Here is a 23,183-nt window from a genome sequence, read left to right on the forward strand (position 1 = left end):
GAAGAAACACAGACCTGGGACTGAAGATCATCAATCTGCTTTAAAAAAAAAAAATCTCTAAATCAATGGGACTCATATGATCATGTATAAAAAGGGCACACTAACGCCTATCAGTACATCCTACTTGTCAGTTAGGAGGTTAGAAGTTCTCCAGGAGCAAAAGGTGGGCCCAGCTCCTTCAGAAAGGCCATTACCAAGTCTAGAACCTTCTCTGTGCTGGCCTGATTAGGCTTTGTTTCCTGGTCAAGGGCGTGAGGTGAAGATCCTCTCCCACATTTGGCATCCTTGGTGGTCTTCTGGTGTTCACTTCCTATGTTTTGTGAATCCCCTACTTCCTGTCAACGTTGATTACAGAAGTGGGAGACGCATACCAGGCTAAAGGACAGCCGGTGTCCACTAGGTGGCACTGCAGATTGCTGGAAAAGCTAGCTGACACTCAGATGCCACTTCCTAACCCTCTGTGACAGGCTCTTCTTGCCTTAGCGCAGAGAGAAGATGTTCCTAGGTCCCGGCAGACTAACGAGGGGTTAGGCCTGGACCTAACACCCACCACCGTGTGAGAAAATCGTGACCTAGGCTAGAAACACCCCTCTCTGTTGAGGTGTAAGGGTTATTTGTGTTTTTAACCCTGGTGCAGAGAGCAGCCTGCTTAGCCTGGTTTTGTGTCTAACTATAAAGTGACTTTAAATAGGACCCTTAGCTTTTCTGCACCTGAGTTTTCTTATAAATTAGGAGGAAGGTAGTCGTCATTTATGGAGATTTGGCCCTGTGTGACTATACTTGTCCCCATTTTATAGCTGAAGAAACTGAGCTTCCTTAGAATCGAATAACTTCCCCAGAATTATACAGCTAGGGCTGTTTAAAAAAAAATGGCTAAAGGCTGAAGTGGCATTTGTTCTTTTCCACACACTGGACCTTACTTCCAGGTCACCCCAGGTTATTCTGGCAGGATCTGGACACATCCTCCGGCATTCTAAAGCAAAGGCTGGTCTTCAATGGAGATGAAGATGTTACGTCTGTGTTTCAGCTGGCTTTCTTTGTCGGATGTTTCACCTAATGGCACTAGAGAAGCATTCTGAGGGTGGACCACATGACACAAACACAGTAGAGAACTCCGTAAAGTGTTCCGGATCCAACATCTTCATTTTAGAGTGGGGAGGAGAATAACACCCTTTCCCACGACCCTCTCACCACAACACCTGTGGGAGAGCCCATCCGTTTCTGAGCACATCTCTGAGGTGATAGAAAAAGGTGTCTGAGTCACAGGATCAGCAAAAGTCACCACACTGGCAGGAGGAAAACAAGAAAGCATCAGGTGACGCAGCCAGCCCTACAGCCAGCCCCCGACAGGCTTACGATCTTCCTTAGTGTTAGGCTCCAGACCTTTAGAGAGCAGTCCTGGGGCCAGAGCCAGCCTGTGTCAGTTCCCACGCACACATGCCTCCACCGTGTCATCACCACGTTGCTAACTACGCACTGAGAGGTCCCAGCCTGTGGCTGGGGAAGAAGCCCAGAAGCTTTGGAAGAAGCAATAAACGGACTTAGACATGAGCCCTCTGGATCTGGAGCGAGGCTTATCTCCTCTGTCAGTAATTCCAGCTAACCCTCTTGCTGTCTGAGGAGAGTGCTGTGGCAGGAAGAAAATGCTAACAACAAGCAGAGAAGGCCTTCCTGAAATGACAGCACGTGGCATTTCCACATGAAAATAAGGAAAGTGTCCCTTCCCCCTCCCCCAGCATTTAGTAGTCAAATACCCTGGCTGCCTCTCAGTGTCTGGGGCGGGGGTGGCAGGAGTGGTGTGGGGGGAGGCTGGGACTGCTGAGGAACAGTTCTTAAGGTCAAGCTCTGTCTGTACTTGGAAGGCTGTGTGAGGTATTTCCTTTCTTAATATCCGCCTTATATTAAAAATGAAATGTGCTGTTAACTGGTCAGAGATTATTTCAGCTTGCATTTTATGCTAACCGCCCTTCAGAGTACATGAGACTTAATGCAGACAGAGGCATCCTTGTCTTGTCGTAGCTCAAGCTCTGACACAAGGTAGCCTGAACTTACACCAAGACCAGGGAGGAAGCAGAGCTTCCTGGAGTGTGGAATAGCTGGAGGCTGACTCCATCCCAGGCCCTGAAAGACGGGCTCCACCTGGCAGCCAGTTTGGTACCCAAAGACTAGGGTGTCCTAGTCCAGGGAAACTTAAGAGTTAATAGTGCAGGATTAGATTATGATGGGCTACAAATAGTGGCTCCAGACATAGGAGTTGAGGTTGACGCCTTCAGCTTCCTGGAAGGCGGCAGTAGCCACACTGTCGCCTTGCCTAGAGTCTCAGGGCTGATGGAAGAAAATCTGCTACCTGTGAACACAGGGGGCAACAAGGATAGGCTTGCAACCCAAGGCCAGGCCCATGCCAGCCTGGGATATCCACCTGCAAAGGTCAGGGTTTTGATCTCCTGGCTCTCCCTGGGACAGCTTCTAGAGCTGATGGGGTCTACAGCGATCACCAAACCTTGGAGCCCAAGCAGAAGAAAAACACGTGCCACTTCCCGTAAAAGTGCCTCAGATTCCCCAAGGATAGATTTGTTCCATACTGAACCCCAGGGATTTCCTGCTTCACAGACTGTTGGGGCGGTCACAGAGAACATGGTTTGGCATGGAAGTCATGCAGGTGGAAGTCAGCATGGGAGTATCCCCTGGTATCATGGACCCCTGGCTGAACGTGCTCTAAGACTGGCTTAACAAATTAGACTCAGAAATGGAGCTGGTTCCCAAAGGTCAGGTGTGCCAGCTGCAGGTTTGAGGGTCTGAGGACCAATTCTAGAAACAGGGCCAAGAAGCTGATGACGCACACAGGGTCAAGCGAGAGGATAGCTCATGCTGCCAGGGCTGGAGTGGGGACAAGGGGCATCAGTGTAGCCCCAGAGTCTCTCCAGGAAGGTGTGGCTGGGGAAGGATGGCAAGATGCACGGTTCAGAATCTGGGTACATGTGGTGGGGAATGGCCGCTGCTGGTGGCACTACCGGGGAAGGCCATTGGGTAGGGCTTAGGGACAGGGCATGAGGCAAACATGGTTGGGGTGGTCTGACAAAGAAAGCTGAATGCTTGGCCCTGACCCAACAGCTGAGAGAGCCCCTTAGGCACTCAACAGCTACAACTTGGCCCATGCCTTTTGGATCTCAGCAGGCCATCACATTTTAGGTTTTACTAGACCTGGGGTCCTGATACAGTGGAGCCTTCCCATGTGAGACTTCCATTGCATTGATGTGAGGTTGAGGGGAGAAGAAAAGGGCACATGGCATCTCTCAGCATTCAGGTCTTTGCTCCGACTGTTCTCTGTGTTTCTTTGTGAGGAAGAAACAGTGGGCATGAGGTCCTCTGTCCGGTGAATACATTTCTTGGAAGAATCATTGTTCATTCTTTCTATTTCATAGGTTCAGGCATCGAAGGCCCAGCTAGCATTTACCTGATTAACCTGGGCTACCTTTCTTTCCCTGACCCCTTGCTCTTTTCCCTTCCTGTAACTTTGCCAAGAGGAACAACAAAAACCAACAAAAAGAAAAATAAATAATCATGTTTTCCAGTAAACACAGCTTCCTGTGGTAACACAGCACAAAGAAAGGGGGCAGGAAGGTGGTAGTGACGTCCTTCAGGGTGGCTCGGTTAGTTGTCAAATGCCCTGGGCTGATGCCGGGGCTTATTTTCACAGCTAGGTCCCTGGGATCTCTCCTTTCTCTATCGGTTTCATCAGCCAGTGTTAGTTCCTTGGGCCTAGTGTTTTGGACTGTAGCACTTTTCCTCCAGATTTCCAGGTCTCCGTGGAAACAGAGGAACAGACTGGAACAGAGGAAGCTGCATAAAGGAGATGGAGTGTCCAGCCGTGCACAAGCCAGGGGGCCCTTTGCTCTGGCTACAGTGGATTTCTCCTCAGTCTTTGCATAAAGTTGTAAGCGGAGCACAGGGCGGCATGGAACAGCGCAGAACTAGGGCATTGTGGTGTGATAGCCCGTGGCTTTGTGTACACCACCACCTTTTATTCTCACGGTGGCTTGTGACCATAGGAAAGGGAGAAGCGAGCACTCAGGGGTTACTGTAACTCAAGATGGCCTTAGATCCAAGTTCTAGCCGTCCATTTCCAAAGACATCTGCTCTTTCTCCCATCAAGTGCCAACTTAATTGACAGGAACTCAATTGACAGGTTGCCAACTTAAAAATGGCGTCCGCATAACCAGCTGGAAGGCAGCTAGGTGCTGTGTCTTGGCTGAGACAGTATCATCTGAGGCCATGAATTACTTCCTTAAGATTGAGCAACATAGTGAGCCTTTTGTCCTGTATATACATATATATACATACATACATGTAACAGAAACTAAAGAAAAAAGAAAATGAGTCACCTAGATGTCTCAAGGCGTGGTAAAGCATGGGTTTCCAGCAGGTCTAAATTAGGCCTGAGAATTTTCAGCAGTTGTGCCTGGGAGTTCTAGTGAAAATGAAGTTTCCTTCACTGCGATGTTTCCAATCAGACAGCATTCAAGCCCACATGTCCCAACCACAGCCCACAGGAAGCAGAGGCTTCATGTCACTCATCTCTCTCTTTTTTTTTAATTTTTTTTATTAGTTACATTTTACTAACTCTGTATCCCAGCTGTATCCTGCTCCCTCATTCCCTCCCAATCCCATCCTCCCTGCCCCTTTCCAAGTCAACTGATAGGGGAGGACCTCCTCCCCTTTCATCTGACCCTGTTTTATCAGGTATCTTCTGGACTGGCTGCAAAGTCCTCCTCTGTGGCCTAGCAGGACTGCTCCTCCCTTGGGGGGTGGGGAGGTCAAAGAGTCCGCCATTGAGTTCCTGTCAGAAATAGTCCCTGTTCCCCTTACTATGGGAAACCAATTGGTTACTGAGCTACCATGGGCTACATCCGAGCAGAGGTTCTAGGTTATGTCCATACATGGTCCTTGGTGGACTGTCAGTCTCAGAAAAGACCCTTGTGCCCAGATATATTTGGTCCTTGTGGAGCTCCTATCCTTTCCATGTCATACTAACTCCCCCTTCTTTCATATGATTCCCTGCACTCTGCTGAAGGTTTGGTTATGAGTCTTAGTATTTGCTTTGATACACTGCTAGGTAGAGTCTTTCAGAGGCCCTCTGTGGTAGGCTCCTGTCCTGTTGCTTGTTTTCTCCTATGTCCACATTTCTAACCAGAGTGCTGGCAGTTAAGTGTAAGATTGAGCAGTCAGGGTCCTGCCCTATTCTGACAAAGCTGGGCCTCCAGAGGATGCTGCTCAACCCCAGCCCCTAGACATGTTCCCTCTAGTAATGCTACACTTCTACCTCTCTGCCAGGTTCACCCTCTGGGGAGTAGACAACACAGGGCGACGCTCCAGGCCGAGTGATGTGATTGTGAAGACCCCATGTCCTGTGGTGGATGATGTCAAAGCCCAAGGTAAGAGGCACTGAAATTATCAATATAGATGACTGTCTAACCATCTACCCTCGCCACCCTAAGGAACCAGTAACCAGAGGAGTAAACCGAATGACCGAGTGTGGCAGGAAGGAAGAACTCAGGCTCAAGGTAGAACCTTGGGCTTTCTCTCAGTACTGCTGTGCCTCTGTACTCTGGCAGAAGTTCTCCCTGTACTCCGTTATCCCATACAGTCCACAAGGTAGGCACCAACAGCAGTCTTTGATAAAGTTCATAGGTAATCAGATGCTTAGGTCCATGCAGAAGTACCCATCTTCTCTGCCCTCAGGTCATGGATGGATCACTTGCTCTTCCTGGGAATTTGTACACCTGAAAGTTTGTTTCTAACTAAAGCATTCAAGGCTATAGATTTGGAATTGAGCAGTTACTCAGGCCCTCCTTCAGTGCAGCTGAATCCCCTCTACTTTGGAGTTATTACATGCCACTCCTTCAGTGTATTTGGTGTAAGCTCCCTCACTGGCAGCAGTCCTGGTGCACAAGGAAGTTTTTCCTCAGTCATCATCTGTCACATGAGAGATGCTCCCTGGCTGGTCTTGGCATCATGCCCTGCTCTATAGCTTTCACATCTCTGAGGCCAGAGTTCTTTAGTTCTGCTTACCCCTTCGACTGGACTCCAGCACCAATTACAGTGATACCGTAAACCACCGACAGCTACTAGGAAGAACTGAAATCCAAGCCTTTTTATTAACAAAGACGTTGAGCACTTTGGTTCTGCAGATTCCTGTCAGGGATGGACCATGGCTAAGCTAACGTTCTGATGCATCTCATTACCTTACGTATAGTTCTTGCCTCTGTACCTATCATCTTAACCAAGAGGGACATGGTCCCGGAATGCTGCAGGGTGACACCACAATGATGAAAATCATTTGGGGAAAGTGATCTAGACTACTTTTCATTTATCTATTTTTTGAAGAGTGAGCAGGCAGGGTTTTGTTGGAAAGTGAAAAGACAGCTTCCTGCAGCAGGAATGGGATACCCAAAATGAGTTGCCTACCTAGCTCTTTAACTAAAACCACTGCTATTTTAATATTGTAAACCTTGGAAAGTATTCTCATAGCGGACCCTATTGGCATGCGGTGGGCACAGTATTTTCAAAGCCATTTGACCATAATGAAACACTTTCTAATATGAATACACTCATAGATTTTCATTCTTCTTACGGCATAAATATTTAACAGGCCATTGGGACCTAATGGGTGACCCTTTCTACTTCTTCAGCACCTACTTACTTGCCAGCTCTCTACTGCCTCATTGATCTCTTTATCCCAAGTCTATTGCTTCCCTCAATTCCTCTCACACTGGTTTCACTTCTGTTACAGGGTCATTGCATATGTTAGGCCCATTACTTCAACTGCTCTGTACCTTCCAAATGAGTAACTCATCTCAGCATGAAAACTCAGCTCAAGTGTCCATTCCTCGTAGAGGAGGACAAGAACCAGTGTTAGGTGTCCTCACAGTACTGACCTTAAGATATTTCTTTCATTTTTTTTTTTTTTATAATGATGCGTTCAGTCTTTGGACAGCACCAGCCAGTGAGTGTCATGACAGTATGAGTCAGGTCTCTTTCTGCGCTGTGTGACCTTAATAGCTAGAAGGCAGAACGCTCAACTGACAGGGTGTGCAAGAACAGTTACTAGTAACTAGTAACTAGTAATCACAGTTACTAGTAACCAAGCATAAAGCCTACCTTCTGATAGAAACTCAGTAGTTTATACATAAAGCAATGAACACAACAATGCCCTTATTTTACGTATGAAAAAAAAATTGAAATTCAGAGTAAAGTAAATAAGGTGCCTGAGGATACAAAGAACCTAATGGAACCCACACTTGTAGCCCATATCTGACCACAATTCCCATTTATTTTGATAACGTTACTGCGACAAATTGGGAGTTTTATTAGGCAAAAGACTCAACAGGTCGTTGTATCTGCAAACTGGTGACGAAAAGAGCTGCTGCAAAAAGAAGATAAGATTCTCCCATTTCGGGCCATGCCCACTGAGACAAGAACAGGTGCCCACAGGCAGGAGGCATGGGTGCTCCTTCCTAGCAGGGGAGGAGCTGGTTTACAGGATCTGAGCCATGAAGGTCTCTGAAGCTTCACAGTGATAAAGATAGTCTGGTTCGCACACCTTGAGATGAGACTGTCTGGGGGAGGGGGGATTCATGGTACCCTCACTCACTGTGAAGGTATCTTTCTGTTTGGTGTTTACTGGAATCTGTGGAAAAGCAGTGGCTACCATAGAGCTTCCAGCTAAGAAGAAACATCAAGGAGATTAGCAGAGACATGATGCAGCCTGGTGCTTGCTACAGGACCTGTGGTACAGAGCAGGTCTTTCTCTGGAGGGCTCCTGTCTGTCCAGTTCTAGGACAGGATATTTGAGTGGGCTCTCTACCCGCTTCCGCTTCCAGACAAGGGACGTGGGAGCACAGGAAGACAATTTGGTGTTGAGAGAACAGCATGGCAATCCCAGGGCCTGTTATCCTTCAGCCAGGAAGGCACCCTGCACAGAGCAGGTCTGGAGATTAATGAGTTAGACTAATTGAGGGCATCCTTGCAAATTAATACAGTTCTACCAAAGAAAAACCCCATATGCTTTGCCTCCCTCACACCCAGATGGTGCTCATAAATATGACTCACTTGGCTCTGAGCTTAAATCTAAGGACAAATAGGAATTTGACCTGGAGTATGCCGTCAGCTCCCTCATGAGAACGCGATCCCTCACGCTAACATTTATCCGAAGATAAGCTAGATACTGTCCATTTTACCACATCATAGCACTCAAGCCACTGTGCAGGTATGTTTTTACTGCCATTTTACTGAAACCAGCCTCCTAGAGCTGAAGCAAACATGTATTAGTAATAAGACAAAGCTTGTTGTCTAGTATGAAAGCTGAGTTGAGACATCCTGAAAGTCCCCCATAGAATCTCACTAAAAGAAGGCTAGCCATTTCTTATCCTTTGTTCCCCTAGCATTTTTGATGCCACACAATTGCATCCATTCATTTATCTGATTCTCCCACAGATGTGTTTTTGCTCCTGGTATCAGTCACTGAACCGATATTTATCAGTTCCTAGTATTGGAATCAGAATCAATTTTCAAGAATCATGTAATCAATTTTATGGATTTATCAATCATCCAACAAATATTTAGTTCTCATTGAATATATGTTCTAGGCACCAGGAGCAAAAATACAATACCTAAATAACTATATCAGTAGAGGCAATGTGCAACAGTAACCAAATAATAAAATGCATATTCCAAGTAACGATGCCTGTCATAAAGATAATAAATGTGACATGGTAGAGAAAGAAAAAAAGCTAGAATTTGGCAAAGTAAGTGAGGGAGGAAGCCACCCAAATATCTTTGCAAAGATCCTTTCAAAAAAAAAATCAGGACTGGGCTTTAGAATGTTGGAAGATGACGAAGAAGGCTTGTGACTCTTGGGGTCACATTTGTGGAAAGACATGGAAGGTCCTGTTGGGTAGGAGTTCCCAGGGGCTCTGGACAGATTTAGTGAGGCCTAGTCATTGGTAGGAAGTGACTGTATCTGGGATTGTGATGGGATGTCCCTGAGGACTTGGGACAGAAAAGTGTCAGAGTAGATTCTTATGTTTTAGAGGTTGTTCTTACTGCTGTGGTGAAAACAGACCAAGAAGAACATTCTAAAGTGGAACCGGAAGGCTATGGCAACGGATAAGAGACAAGCTGATGTTAACACCAGGGAAACGAGCAGACAGTTGTTAAGAGGTGATCTGATCTGCAATGTGCTAATGAAAGAACCCAAAGGATTTATTGGCCAGTAGGCTAGATGTGGAGCATGGGAGAAGGAAGAGTCACATTGGTCTCATCTGTTTAAATGATGTGTGATTTTTGCCCTGCAAATTTCCAGAAGCATGGGCTTGCAGAGAGGTGGTAGAAGGGAATAAGAGAAGAAATCTAATGTTAGTCATTGTGGATCTCAGGTAGAAAAGGACAGGGACAGTAATTGGCAGCTGTATATCTTAAAGGGGCCTCTTGCACAAGGGGCAAACCAGCTCACCATGGAAGTGGCCCAGAGGTGAACCAGAAGCAAGGTTCTTCAGTGGATGTAAGGGAGTGGTCAGGGAATGAGAGGGAGGAAATGTAAACTAGGAGAGTTTTGAAAAATGAAGGCATCTTAAAATATATATAAGGGAGGAATAGCTTCAGGTTGACTGTGTGGGGCTAAGAACCATTGTCTTCAAGGACATGGAAGAAGGATCCATATGTCCCAGAGAATGCTTCAGAAAGCAAAAAGATAAGGAGGGAAGGGAGAGTGTGTACCCGAGTCACTGACAAAGGGAGAGTTGTTGCCTGTGATATCTTTGGCCCCAGAGAAAAATAATAAGAAGTTTAAGAGAATGGGTTAGTGTATAGCAACGGTCTTAAAAATGAGGTACCGAGATCTACACTATCCGCATTACCCAGGAGCTTGTCAGAAATGGATGTTCTCAGGCTCTAAATCGGACACTCCAGTGAGAAACAGTAGCTGTGTATGTAATGTTGGTGTTTCTCAGGTGAGAATCGCTGATAATGGTGTGAGCACAGGGCAACTCAGGGGAAGCATATCCAGAGCTGGAGGGAGAAAAAGGGACCTTGTCATATGGGTAAGACAAAGATACCAGGCCAATTGACATGGTTCACCTTGTGTGGGGCTGAGGTTGTAGGTGGATCCCAAGAAATACTAAGTGATGAATTAGGGTCTCTTGTCTAGATCATCAAGGAAAGCTGCAGATGTTTATAGCTGTTCCTGACTGAGATTTAAAAAAAAAAAAAGCAGCAATTACTAGGGAATAAGAAAATTTACCTGCCAGGTGCAGCACACGCCTGTAATCCCAGCACTCAGGGAGGCAGAGCCAGGTGGATTGCTGTGAGTTTGAGGCTAGCCTGGTCTACAAATTCAGTCCAGGCCAGCCAAGACGATGCAAAGCAGAACAAAACAAAAAATGTCTGTCTCAAAGCAGAACAAAACAAAAAATGTTTCATTGCTCACTTTACTATCTCCCATCACTACACTGCAAACACAAATGAGGATTTCTGTCAGTTTCTCTCAGTGATGTGGTGCCCAAGCATAGACACATTTCAGGAGCCATTAAGCATTGACTAACAATTGTATTATATCAATGAGTAAGTATAAAGTTACCGTGGGCAGACGTTATACTAAATTAAAGATTTGCATTGAATAAAACTTTTATTCTCGTGTAATCTTGAGAAGTGCATATGACTAACCATCATTAGACGGACAGGAAAACTAAGACCCAAAGAGTTAAATAATGTGTTCAAGGCCAATACACAAGAGCCTGAGTCTATCTGAAACTCTGATGCCTGCTCTTAACCATACCTTTGAGTCCAATGGCTTCAGCCCAGCCTTGTTAATTTATCCCATCGTCTGAGAGATCTCTGATCTCTTCTACTAACTCAGCCTCCCAGTTTTGGCTATGTTGACAGGCTCCTTGCCATCTTTTCACCTGCACTTCACTTGTTCCTAACTCAAGTTTATAAAAGAGAGGGAGGACTTGAGTTTGTTGTGGATAACCAAAGACTTCAGTGAATATCAGAGCTATGTAAAAATAATCATTTAAAACACCTTCTTCCTCTGAGCTGGTGCATTCTTGGGAAGCTCTAAAAGCTAATGAAGCAAGAAGCCTCAGTTCTCTCAGTAGAGATAGGAGGAGCCAGATATGGTCATGCTCTCAGAGCCGAAGCACAAGTTTTTCTGAGTAGAAGATCCCGTTTGTTGACAGGCTTGTAATCGTACCCTTCAGTTAGATCATCTTGGTTTTAGCAGAGTTGGGATGGAACTTGGTTTTGCCCACAGGATGCAGATGTTGGCTTGGTCAGCTAAAACCGACTGTCATGTAGCAGAGCATGCAACAAGAATCAACAGCTCTGCCAGGGCCATTTCTCAACAGAGACCACTACAAGTAGAACCTGGAATCTGACACATTATCTCTCATTGCAAGAAACATGATTTGGAGTCAGTGAATCAGTCAGAGAGGAATTCTAAGCTGCAGTCTGAGCACCAATGGTTTTTCTTCCCTGGCGGTTCTTGTCTTAGCAAAACACCCTCTGCCTGCCAAGATCAGTCCAAACCAGACCTCAAAACTGGCCCTCTGTTTCTTCCTGTCCTAACTCCAGAAAAGATAGGCCCCCAGTATTGGAGCTAGAATCCCAAGATTCTGCCTCTTACACCATAAACTATTTAAATGCAGCCAGTGACTGAGCATCAGTGCAAAGGGGCAATGGCAAACAGTTTAGAACCTTCACAGCAGCCCACGCTAACTATGTGACCTCGCGTTGGTAGCCTTGTCTGTCTCTTAATCTTATTTGTCAAAGAGAGCTATGCCTATATCTGCAGAGAGGGGTGTTTGGATGTAAAGTTATTAGCTTATTAAATGAAAAAAAAACTTTTAATAATAACTAGAGATATCATGGGACTTCAGTTTCTAAATTGTTGTCTTCTTTTTCTAAACAAACAAACAAAACCCTCATTTTAGCTACCTGAGAATTTTTTTTTTATGCTAAGGCATTCAGTTGTTTACATCTTTACAACTTCTTTTTTTTTTTTTAGTTTATTAGGCTTTATTTACCCCTTTTCTTTTTTTTTTAATTTTTCATCAATTACACTTTATTCATTCTGCATCCCCCCATAAGCCCCTCCTTCCTCCCCTCCCAATCCCCCCCTCCCTCCTCCCTCTGCTTGCATGCCACTCCCCAAGTCCACTAATGTTGGGCAGGTGAACGGAATTTTAGGTAAGAACTGGGAAATAGTAAGAACTGGAGAGGACAGGGTCTCCACAAGGAGAGCAACAGAACAAGAAAATTTGAACACAGGGAACTTCCAAGAGACTCATACTCCAACCAAGGACTATTCATGGAGATAACCCAGAACCCCTGCACAGATGTAGCCCAGGGCAGTTCAGAGTCCAATTGGGTTCCATAGTAATGTGAAGAGGGACTGCCTCTGACATAATCTGATTGGCCTGCTCTTTGATCACCTCCCCCTGGGGGGGAGCAGCCTTACCAGGCCATAGTAGAGGACAATACAGCCACTTTTGATGTGAACTGACAGACTAAGATCAGAAAGGAGAGGAGAACCTACCTGAGAATTTTAACAACCTAAAAACCTAAATGTGCTTCAGAAGGAAAGTCATGCGCACTGCATGCAAATAAATGTGTTGTGTGTACGTTTTGTTTCCAGAGTCAGTGTTAACCAGCTTGGAGAGGGATCACTTAGAACCCCTGCTAGAAAAGGGACTCAAGCTACACTCAAAGCTAAGAGTGCTATTCGCTCAGCTAACGATTGCTGGTTAGTTGTTTTATCTGAGGATCCCAAGAAAGTAAGGCATGACTCCTGTCACCACATCAATCAGTGTGATGCGGAGGCCGACAATCCGTAGAAGTTATATGCATCCTACCCACAAATCCTTGGGTCAATCTATCGTTTACCAATATCTCTAAATTCACTTGGCATTAGCACAGGACTCTCATGCTATGGTTGACCAATGAAAGAGGTCAAGTAGGCACACTTCTGACTCTCCTGCCTAAGAACTGAGTTCTTTCATTCCCTATATTAACACATCCAAGGGAACTCATTGCTCAACCTGCTTACTGGACCTTAGCTCCCAGATGTTTAGGAAATCATGGAAAAGCATCTCTTTTTTGATAGTTACAATGATAGTAACATGTAGTGATAACGTTCCTTGAGTTATGAAATGAAAGGAAAAAAATGGAAGGCCATACAAAACTGTTACTGCTTTACCATGTCACCAAACTCAGTCTTAGCCATGGAAACCTTTGAGGCAGAAACATCACAGATATAAATTAAACTGAATGATTACTCATTTGGGATTGCATAAAATTCTGGCTTCAGTTTCTGGAAATACACAGATTCTCATGCTTACCTTTACATCGGGCCTACATGGTTCTGTTTTCCAAACTCATCACCTCTCCAGATTTTTCTCATAGACTTTTCTCAGAGGTATCCTGGTGGTGCCTCACTTCATCCCTGCCCCCTGTGGCCTTGGGTCTCTCTGATGCTTTCCAGAGGACCACTTAGTAGCCAGGTACATACTACCTACCCATATAAGGTTGTCAGTGTGTCATGGGAGCAAACTTGGACCAATCTTTAGTGGGAGCTGAACATAAATAAAGTCTTTGTTTCTCCCACTGCATGGCCCAGTTGTGATGCAGGAACTTTATATATCCTCTCCTGTAAAATGTAGCATCCCGGTTCTCATGAAGGTGTTTCAGCTTCCTAATATAATCCTTTATATTTATTCTCATTTCTTGCCTCATTGGTCTTTATCCCCAGCCCTAGCTCTCTGGGAATTCACTTTCCATTCAAGCACGAATATATGAGCTTTTGCCTCGGGTTATGTATTTTTTCGTAAACCTCAGAAAGACAAAAAGTATCGCAGCTGAAATCGACCTTAGAGGTGTATTAGTCAAAGGCATTTTATTTATTAAAGAGAAAACTGAAACACAGTGGCACAGAGGTAGAGGGAAATACACCAATCACGCTCACACCTCAGCGACAGTGTTTTAAAATAACATCATGCGCACATAAGTATTTATTTCTTGGCACATATAAATAGGTGCGCATACACACATACGTATGGCTGAGTGCTATGTGATGATAATTTGATCAGTAACAGATCATATCTACAGATCATATGCCACAGTGATCCCACGCGAGTATGATGGAGCTGCAGACTTCCTGTGCGCAGAAATGCTGTAGCAATCACGATGTTAAGACAGAGCGCGTTCTCACAGGCTTATGACCCTGATGTAAACACATCTATGGTGTTGCCAGCCGTGTAACTCACACATCTGTGTGCCTTTCATAACACTGGTCATGATAACAAGCAACAGTTATTGATTTGTGTATTTACTTACCCATAACATGCCTTGTCGTAAATAGGACCCTGTTTCACAGCGTCTGCAGCCTCGTCCCTCTTCTCCCTGCCATGTCTCTTGACTGAGTCCTTGCTCTTGTTCTTGTCTTAGTCTGTGACGTTCATCATGGTTCTAGGAAAAACACATTGGTCTTGTATCTCACATGCCTTACATGTCAGTAGCCCGCACCATCTAGATTGGTGTTGGTGCACTCTTTTAAAAGGAACTTTTAATTGCCTGACATAATTGTTGTCTCCTAGGCTTACTGCCCCTGTCTGCTAATATAGCCCTTGTCCGGGGAAGCGCCAAGCCTCCACACAATCTAATCTAGGCCTAGAATGTTCAGTCTCTGAGATTTGCTGCTGAATAAGCTCGCCCTTTCTAGTTTTTTCTATGCTATGGCTGGCTGGTTCAACTCAGGTGTTCCGGGTCAAACCTCTCTTGGCCTCTGAATTGCTCTGCCTGGTCTCAAACTAACTCTTGAAATCTGTTCTAATCTTTTGGCTCCTCATTCTCTGACTCACTCCCTCTATACCTGTGTCTAGCTTGTTCTCTCTTCAACCTGTCTCTGTAAAACTCTCCCAGTAAACCTGAATTCTATGAACTGAACTGCCACAAACTCAGCACCACTGCATTGCCTCTGAATTCACCGACTCAACCAAACTTTCTGCAAAGAACTCAGAGTTGCATGCCTCTGTCTTCTAGGTGCTGGGATTAAGGGTGTTTCCACCAAGCCTAGACCTAAGCTTTTCTTTACCTGAAACTTGATCTATACCAGGCTGGCCTTGAACTCAGAGGCCTGCTTCCCTCTGTCTCCTGGGATCAAAGGTGTGTCTGTATTCCAGCTGGATCACACACATCCAAAGAAGGTCTTTGGATGTGATCTTTTTCTAGAGCATCTGTGTTGTGTTCTGAGTTAAAATCCTCTGCACACTCTTTAGAATATCTGCAAGGAGTTGAAATCCCCTAATAATGCATTTCTCAAAGCACAACTGGACTTGCTGTTTCTTCCTTCCTCAGAAATAGCAGACAAGATCTACAATCTCTTCAATGGCTACACCAGCGGGAAGGAGCAGCAGACTGCCTACAACACCCTTCTGGATCTGGGTTCCCCCACTTTGCACCGAGTCCTCTACCACTATAATCAACACTATGAAAGTTTTGGGGAGTTCACCTGGCGGTGTGAAGATGAATTAGGACCCAGGTACTGTGCAATCTCTTATAAACACTCTATGGAGTCTTGTGTCTGTTTCATGGAAATTGCAGTTTCTCTGAAACATCTTAGATGCTCAGAGAACTAGTCCCCGTGTTTTACACAGCCCAGGCCATGCAGAATGGTTTGGAATAAGCTCTTCTCAAGCAGTGGAGTCATGTATTCACTTCCTGAAAATAAGCTTTTGCTCCTGATCTTAATTGCACCAATACAAAACTCCAAATGCTAAATTTCCAGGTAATGAATGCTCAGTCTTGTGAAAGAAAATTAGGAGTCTTGTTAAGGAGATCATCCTGAAAGCGTACATGAATGTTCCCTATGTTACGTGGATTTTTGGATGCTCTTTCAAGAGAGTATCACTGATGAGGCCACCATTAAGATGGCATGCTCTTCACCTACTTACCCTGGAACCAAGCTTGTCACTTCCCAGTACACAATACACACTTATTTTAGATTGCTGATCCCAGATAGAGTTCCTGGAAAGTAGGGAGTGAGGAGTATGGAGAGATATCCCTTCCCATTTATACTATTTCTTATGACCAAGTATTGTTACCTTCAGAAAGTAAGCTTTTCTAGAAATTTTGGAATTCTTAGACATGATAAACAGGTGGTTTGCATGAAATTTAGCACCATCAATTATTCAAGAACTCGTGAAAAATGAAAGTAGGGACACGAGAATGTGGAGAAGAAAGTGGAAGAAGAAGAGGAAAGAAAAGAAAAGGGAGGATAGGGCAGAGCGGAAGGTAGAGGACAGAGGGAGATAGCGGGGTGGAGGAGCAGGGAAAGGAGTGTGGAAGAGAGGGAGAAGAGGGAAAACGAGGGGGATAGGTACTATGGTACCCTGGCCATGCCCTACCACCAGCTCTTAAACGGTTCTTAGACTTCAGTCAACAGGTAAAGCAGTGTTCCCCAAAACTCATTTCACCTCATTCATTCATCTGACACCTGAGGGGACAGTCACCTCCACAGTTATAAATTTTCACAGACTGTTGTTCAGGGCATTTCCTATGTATTTCCTTCTCGTGTGTGTGTGTGTGTGTGTGTGTGTGTGTGTGTGTGTGTGTGAATATATAAGTATGCAAGTGTGTCGATACACACATGTGGGTTGTGGGTGAAGGCCAGAGGTCACCCCCGGGCATTGCTCTGCCTGTCTCCACTTCTACAGATCTGGGCTCACAAGAACATCCTGCCCCACCGCGCTTGCTTTTGCCTTGATTTCTGGGAATTGTGTTTGTGTCTGCATGCCAGGCACTTTGCTGAGTGAGCTTCTCTCCAAGCTCTACTTTATTACTTTTTGAAGGAAGTATAAAATTCAGGGTATTCTTCCTGGAATAAAATGTAGCAGGATTTTGCTACATTCTGTAAGTTTTACCTGTAACTCATAAGGAATGACAGACTTACTGCTCTGGATCTAAGGGAAATATGTAAGGGTCAGTTAATCTGTCTTGTCTTAGTATTTTAAAGACATAAATCCTTGCTTAGAGAGTAGCTAAACATTAAGGATTGTCCGTTCTCCTCTGTACCCCGTCTTTAACCCTGGCTAAATTGTTGCTCACACTTGATATACTTTTCTCTAACTATCTCTCTTTCTTCCATGCTTTCATTTCCCCTCTGTTTCTCGCTCCCCTCTTTTCCTTCCTTTCCTTCTTTTATCTGAGATTTATTGAGTATACATGCACAATTCTTCCTTAGGGAGCAGAAATGCCACAATTTGAATAGCACTAACATTGCATATTTCATTGTTACTGCTAAGGGCATTAGAATCTTTAAAATTTCTCTTTTGTGACTTGAGACTCAGAAGAAAAAATTGGTTAATACAGAAAGTGAGCAGGGGAGGAAATGGGGATGTCGCTATGAAGCAAAGCCCACTGTTGATTGGGGCACCCTCCTCTCTGGACTCTCCTCCCAGGGGCTCTCTCGTGGGTAATACTGGCTTTTCACAAATACATAGTAGAAAACATTGTGTTATTCCATTAGTCCATTGAAAACAAAGTCTTCGTTTTTAATGTCGTGGATCTCAGGGAGAGCCACAGGAAAGGAAAAGTCCGTCGCCTTGAGGGACATCAATTCACTTTGGGGTTAATCGTGAGAATGAATAAAATGGGTCTGCGGGTGCACGCTTCCTGTTAGCAAACAGAAAGGATTCCCATAATTCTGCTAGACCCAATTCCATTAAAACCTGTGGAGGCCTCCAGACCGAGCTGAGGTTGCAAACCATCCAAGGACAACAGTGTTGCCCCATTGCTCACAAAGAAGGCTGTTGACTCTGAGATGGTCAAGGGCAGACCCAAAGTAATTATGATTTAAAGAACAATAAGTAAGCAATGAAAACAGCGACAAAGACTCCATATACTAATTCAATTGGCTCTTTTGAAAGGCTACTGGGTTGTGCTCTGTCTGTCTCTGCAAGATGATGAGATGTTGGCCTCATTCCTTCTCACCACCCCTGCCCCTTTCAACTCCTCAGAAGGCTGGCTAATGATAGGACACAATGGAAGGATTAAGAAGAAAGAGCCACTAGCGTCCTAAATGGTGTCAGAAAACCTGCCTGACCAAACTACAGAAGCAGATAGGGAAGGCACTGATCATTCTTCTGAGAGGGCATTTAGTCTGGCAGGAAGAGTGTTTGAGTTCCTCTAACCTACCATGATTGAAGAAATAATGTCCCTTCAGTGACCTCACACTGCTCTCAGCCTCTTGACTTTGCTGCTTGATGCTCAAAATCTTTCCTTCAACAACAGCTTCACCCTCCTTTCTCCTGTCATCCTAGGAATCCAGTGATCTCAACCCCCAACACACACACACACACACACACACACACACATGGCATACTTGCTGCCCGGATGAAGAGGAGTTAAACAAAAGTAGTTATTCTTCTTTGAAATGTTTATTATAAACAAGGTACAGAAAAACATCCCATTTTTGTCAGGAATTGTTGATTAAAGCAGAAACAAGAGAATTCTTCACAGGAGAAGTTTACTAGCTTACAGTTCATAAATACTGCAAGGGGTTCTATTTAACAAGCTTTTAACACAGCGTTCTGAGCCTTGCATGAGCCTCCAATAGGAGAATCATCACCATGGTGCCCTGGATTCTTACATCTTTGAAGAATTGAAAAGAAATACAACCAAGAGGGGGAATCCCTTGTCCTTAGAACTTAGAGAGAAAGCCAGGAAGGTATGAAAATTGGCTTTCAGGTACCCTTTATCTCTAGCACCAGCACTCATCCCCATGTTAGCCAGCTGACCAGGCTGTGTGCCAGAGGCTCCCACATGCTGACGAGTCTGTCTTTTCAAATGTGTGTGGTTCTGAGGCAACCGTTTTTCTCCTCCCCTTCAGCTTGCAGGGGTTCTCAATGGCTCGGTTGCCCATCTTATACACTCCTTTGCTTGTTTTTTCAACTGAAGTTTAGTAGCAATGGCGATGGCCTTGTGGTTTCATGAAGCAGATGAAGACCTGCAGCATGTGTTTCAGCTCCCCTGGAGGTTAATTAGGTGCTGCGTGTACCTGGGGGTCTGCTCTGTCCAAAGTGTGCTCCCGTGTCTGTGTGAGTCAGAACCCTACTGTCCTCAGGCTTACTGTGCTATGATTTCCTCAGCACAGGCATAATTGGTTACATCAGATACCCCTTCCATTTCACTCTATTGACTGTTTTATATCAATTCAAAAATAGTCTTGAAAGGAGAAATACCCAGGCGAGCACATCTCTTGTCATTTAACGGTGATAAATGACTGGCTTTGTAGAACATCGATTTGATTTCTTTCAAAACGGCTGCCCCCATGATTTAAAAAGTTTTATATTACCAGTAAAACATTAGTTATTTGTTTTCTCATTTTTGCTTTTTTTTTTTTTCTGGCTGCATTTGGTACCTCGTGTGTGTGTGTGTGTGTGTGTGTGTGTGTGTGTGTGTGTGTGTCTGTGTGCCTGCACCCCTTTGCATATCTGTGTCATACCCTCATTCATTCATTCATTCCTTGGGCAGACACACATGAAGGATCACCTGTGTTAAGTGGAAAACATAGAATGGTCAGTTCTACTCTCTTGAAACCCAGAGTCTGTCTCTGACAGTGATTTTTTTTTTTTTAGCTCTCCTTTTTCTGACTGTTTGTTTTCTGACAGAAGTATTCCTTTCTGTTTGATCTGTAGGAAAGCGGGTCTCATCCTTTCCCAGCTTGGAGATCTGAGCAGCTGGTGCAATGGACTCCTTCAGGAGCCCAAGATAAGCTTGAGGCGTGGTTCGCTCAAATACCTGGGCTGCCGCTACAGCGAAATCAAGCCCTACGGACTGGACTGGTCAGAGCTCAGCCGGGACCTCAGGAAGACATGTGAGGAACAGACCTTGAGTGTCCCCTATAATGACTATGGAGACAGCAAAGACATCTAGCACCATGGGGCCAGGGAATAGCTGCCAAAATAAAGCAGGAGAGAAGAGGGGGACATCAGGGTTGGTTTGTGGATTTCTAGACATTTTTTTAATGGAACATCCAAAGCTCCACAGGTACCTTCTAAACCAGGAAGAGAATGACCCTTGCTCCCTGCAGGACTTGTCCAGTGTGATAATCTCCACCTGCATGACCAGTCAACCCGCCAGCCAGTAGCTTCATGCAGCACTGTTTTGTTTGTCTGTTTGTTTTTCTTTTCTTTGCCTTACAAGATTATCTTGAAACTCACTTTGACATTCATTTGTTTCATTCATTTTTTTTCCTTCAAGAAGTGTATCAGGATGCTCAAGAGCTCCATCCTGCTTCCTATGAAAGGCTGAAGGTGCAGGGACTTCTGTTTAATGGGTTCTGGGGACAGAAGTGATTACATGAAGTTCCACTTGCCTCATGCCCCAGCTCAGGCATTTCTTAGGAAGCACCAGAATGCTGGGAGCCAAGGCATGCACCGAAGAAGATAATGAAGTAACCCATGTCTTTTTCTCACAGGTTTTCTCCCAGGCTCTCCTGTTACTATCTCCACACCTCACAGGTGATTCTGTTATAGGTCCATTGGGCCTTATAGAGTTTAGGTCTTCCCTCCCCTGTGTTAAACCAGGACTATAATTTCTGGTAGATTTCTATTCTTTTTCCTAGACAACATGACCTTTGAGAAGCAGTGAGTCGTCACCTGTCAAATGTAGCTCCAGAGAGGGGCTCCCTGCAAGACTACTTAGCAAGCCCCAGTGCAGGAAATAAGTGGAGTTTGTTTTAAAATATTTGTACACTCCTAGACTACCATCAGAGATCTAAGAGCCTTGATTCTGCTTGGACTGGCTCTCTTTTACTGGACAGAAAGAACTTAATTGATAGTTAGTCCAACACAGGAAAGAGAGTCTTTCTTGTCAGTGTTTCAATAAACTAAAGATATTATCAATCTCAACAGCATTTCTGTCCACACTCCCCTTACTAAATTTTCTTAATTATATTGTAAATGTTGGCAGTCCTTTCTCTGATGAAAGTCAGCAGAGTTCTGTCATTGTCACTGCCTGCCCCCCACCCCTGACTCTGCCAGTTACTGACAAGCAGCAGAGCCTCTGGGTAGACCAGAACATCTGGTGATGGCACATAAGGACTAGGGCTCCGTTTGCACTCACTGCCCAAGAATGATGTGGTGACCGAACTAACGGGAAGGCTAGCCTTTCAGAAACAACCTCATGGGACTAGGTTGACTAGCAATGACCCAATGTACATTCAGCCAGGTTGGCCTGGCTGGAACTCGTCATGTGGAAACACATGACACAGGTCTGGAAGACTCTGTGACTCAGTCGCTGAACCTTATTCATGTTTTCCAATTAGAACTAATGACAGACAACATTGACTCTGCCATGTGATGCACACTACTATAAACGACTGAATTCTGAAAGTTCTCTTCTTATCCACCTTTTAGTGAGGGATGAGAAAAACCAAGGCAGGGAGGTAATTCATCTTTCCCCAGGCCTCTGATTCACTATATGCCCTGCAGGATGAGCTCACTGTCTCTAGAGCACAGGAGTTTAACCACACTATGTTGCCTAAAGCACACAACTATTGAAGCTCTAAGCTCCACAGGGAACCTTCCCAGAGAACTTCACCTATCTAAGGAATCATGCATAGATGCTCCCCAGTGTAACAAAAAGACAAGGAGCCAAAGTACACCAACAGCTTTTGGAGTCAGGGCACATTTGGTGCCTTCCGCACTGCCACACACTGGCTTCCCCATGGATGGGTAGGGAGGAGATTAAATTGCAGGCTGGTCTTATTCCTCTTCTTGCTTCTTTCCAGAGAAATACTGGAAAAACTTACCTTATACTTTTTTGCCTCACAGATTCCCTAACTTTTAGAACAAAACACAACTGAAACTTGGCTGTTTCCCCTGTGGCCAATGTAGGGACTTCAGTAAAAGTGCATCCAAAGGCAAGTTCTTCACCATTGCCAGAGAAGAGGATGCTATGGGCCAGTTGCATCCCTTACTGCTGTTCTTTTTCCTTGCGGGCTCAGGAGGGAAGACAGGGAACGTTGTTAAATCACTACTCTCTTTCGCACCCCTGCCCCATTTTGATTTTACTCCAGGCATACTCTCTGCCACCTTTATGCCTTGTTCTCTGAAGCTATCTCATCTCCTACATGTATCCTTTATCATCCACCTTCCCCTCCCTCCCCTTCTCCTTGACTGCCTTATTCATTCATTGTGCTCTTGGGTTCTCTTCTCTTCAGATGTGTGTGCCTATATACACACCCTCACTCCCAAGCTCTACATACACAAACCCTATGACTGGTGCAATGGACTTTTGCGTTAAAAAGTCCAACATAATTGGGTTAGGGGTAGTCTTGAGATGGTTATACGTGCGGCTGGAGGACTTTTACTCTCAGAGAGATACAAATCACACCCTGCCAATAATTTTCAGTTCTTGCCTGAAGGAACTGTCTAGAAAGGCTAATGCAATTGAGCCAGTATTAAACCTCATTTCCAAGCTGCCAAACAGGTCTTAAGGGAGCCACTTCAGTCCACCTAAACCCTTCCAGTTCTGAGTCCAGCTGAGACCTCCGTGTTTCATCTTGAATGTACACAAACTACTGTATAGCATCAGACCCTTAACTGAATGTGCAATTGTTTCTCTTGAAGTTTGGTCCATTTGTTCTTTTTAATTAACTGCACTCCTTGATAGTCAAATGTTCTATTAAAATTAATTGTGAAAAACACTCCACTACTGTAGAAGGAAGGGACAATATAATATGACCAACTTCAACTATACCAGTGTTGTTTAAGAGAATTATTGTACGATTATGAGAAATGAAGTAATCGACTAAATAATAAAGAAAGCTGCCAGTAAGTGTTGAGTGTGTGGATATTACCTCGCGTCTCCTCATAAACTGAGTGATCACAGTGACCCACTGGTGAATTAAATTTTTAAATGTTATAATTTTGGTTCCAAATACCTAGGCTTTGAAGTCAGCATCTTAACTAGAAACAAAAGTTGGTTTCTACCTACCTTTTTATTTGGCAGTGATTTTTGTCTTTTATTCTTTCCTCCAAGTAAGCAGTAAGTGGACCAACTTTGCATCATATCCACTGTATTCCAGCCACAGAGAGATGCAAGCTTGACCTGTCAAGCATGGCCTT

General features: G+C 44.7%; 1 protein-coding gene across 3 annotated transcripts in view; it reads left to right on the forward strand.

Moving 5' to 3' along the window:
- Astn1 (astrotactin 1) overlaps positions 1-22,494 on the forward strand; it is a 321,092-nt gene extending 298,598 nt beyond the window's left edge. For all 3 annotated transcript variants that reach the window (XM_060364528.1, XM_060364526.1, XM_060364527.1), the window contains exons 21-23: positions 5,332-5,432; positions 15,409-15,592; positions 19,749-22,494. In XM_060364528.1, the coding sequence (XP_060220511.1) occupies positions 5,332-5,432; positions 15,409-15,592; positions 19,749-19,986 (523 nt within the window). In that variant the 3' untranslated portion in view covers positions 19,987-22,494. The remainder of the gene's footprint in view (positions 1-5,331; positions 5,433-15,408; positions 15,593-19,748) is intronic.
- The last annotated feature ends 689 nt before the right edge of the window (positions 22,495-23,183 follow it).

This window comes from Meriones unguiculatus, chromosome 11 (genome assembly GCF_030254825.1).
Source record: "Meriones unguiculatus strain TT.TT164.6M chromosome 11, Bangor_MerUng_6.1, whole genome shotgun sequence".
NCBI classification, from domain to species: domain Eukaryota; kingdom Metazoa; phylum Chordata; class Mammalia; order Rodentia; family Muridae; genus Meriones; species Meriones unguiculatus.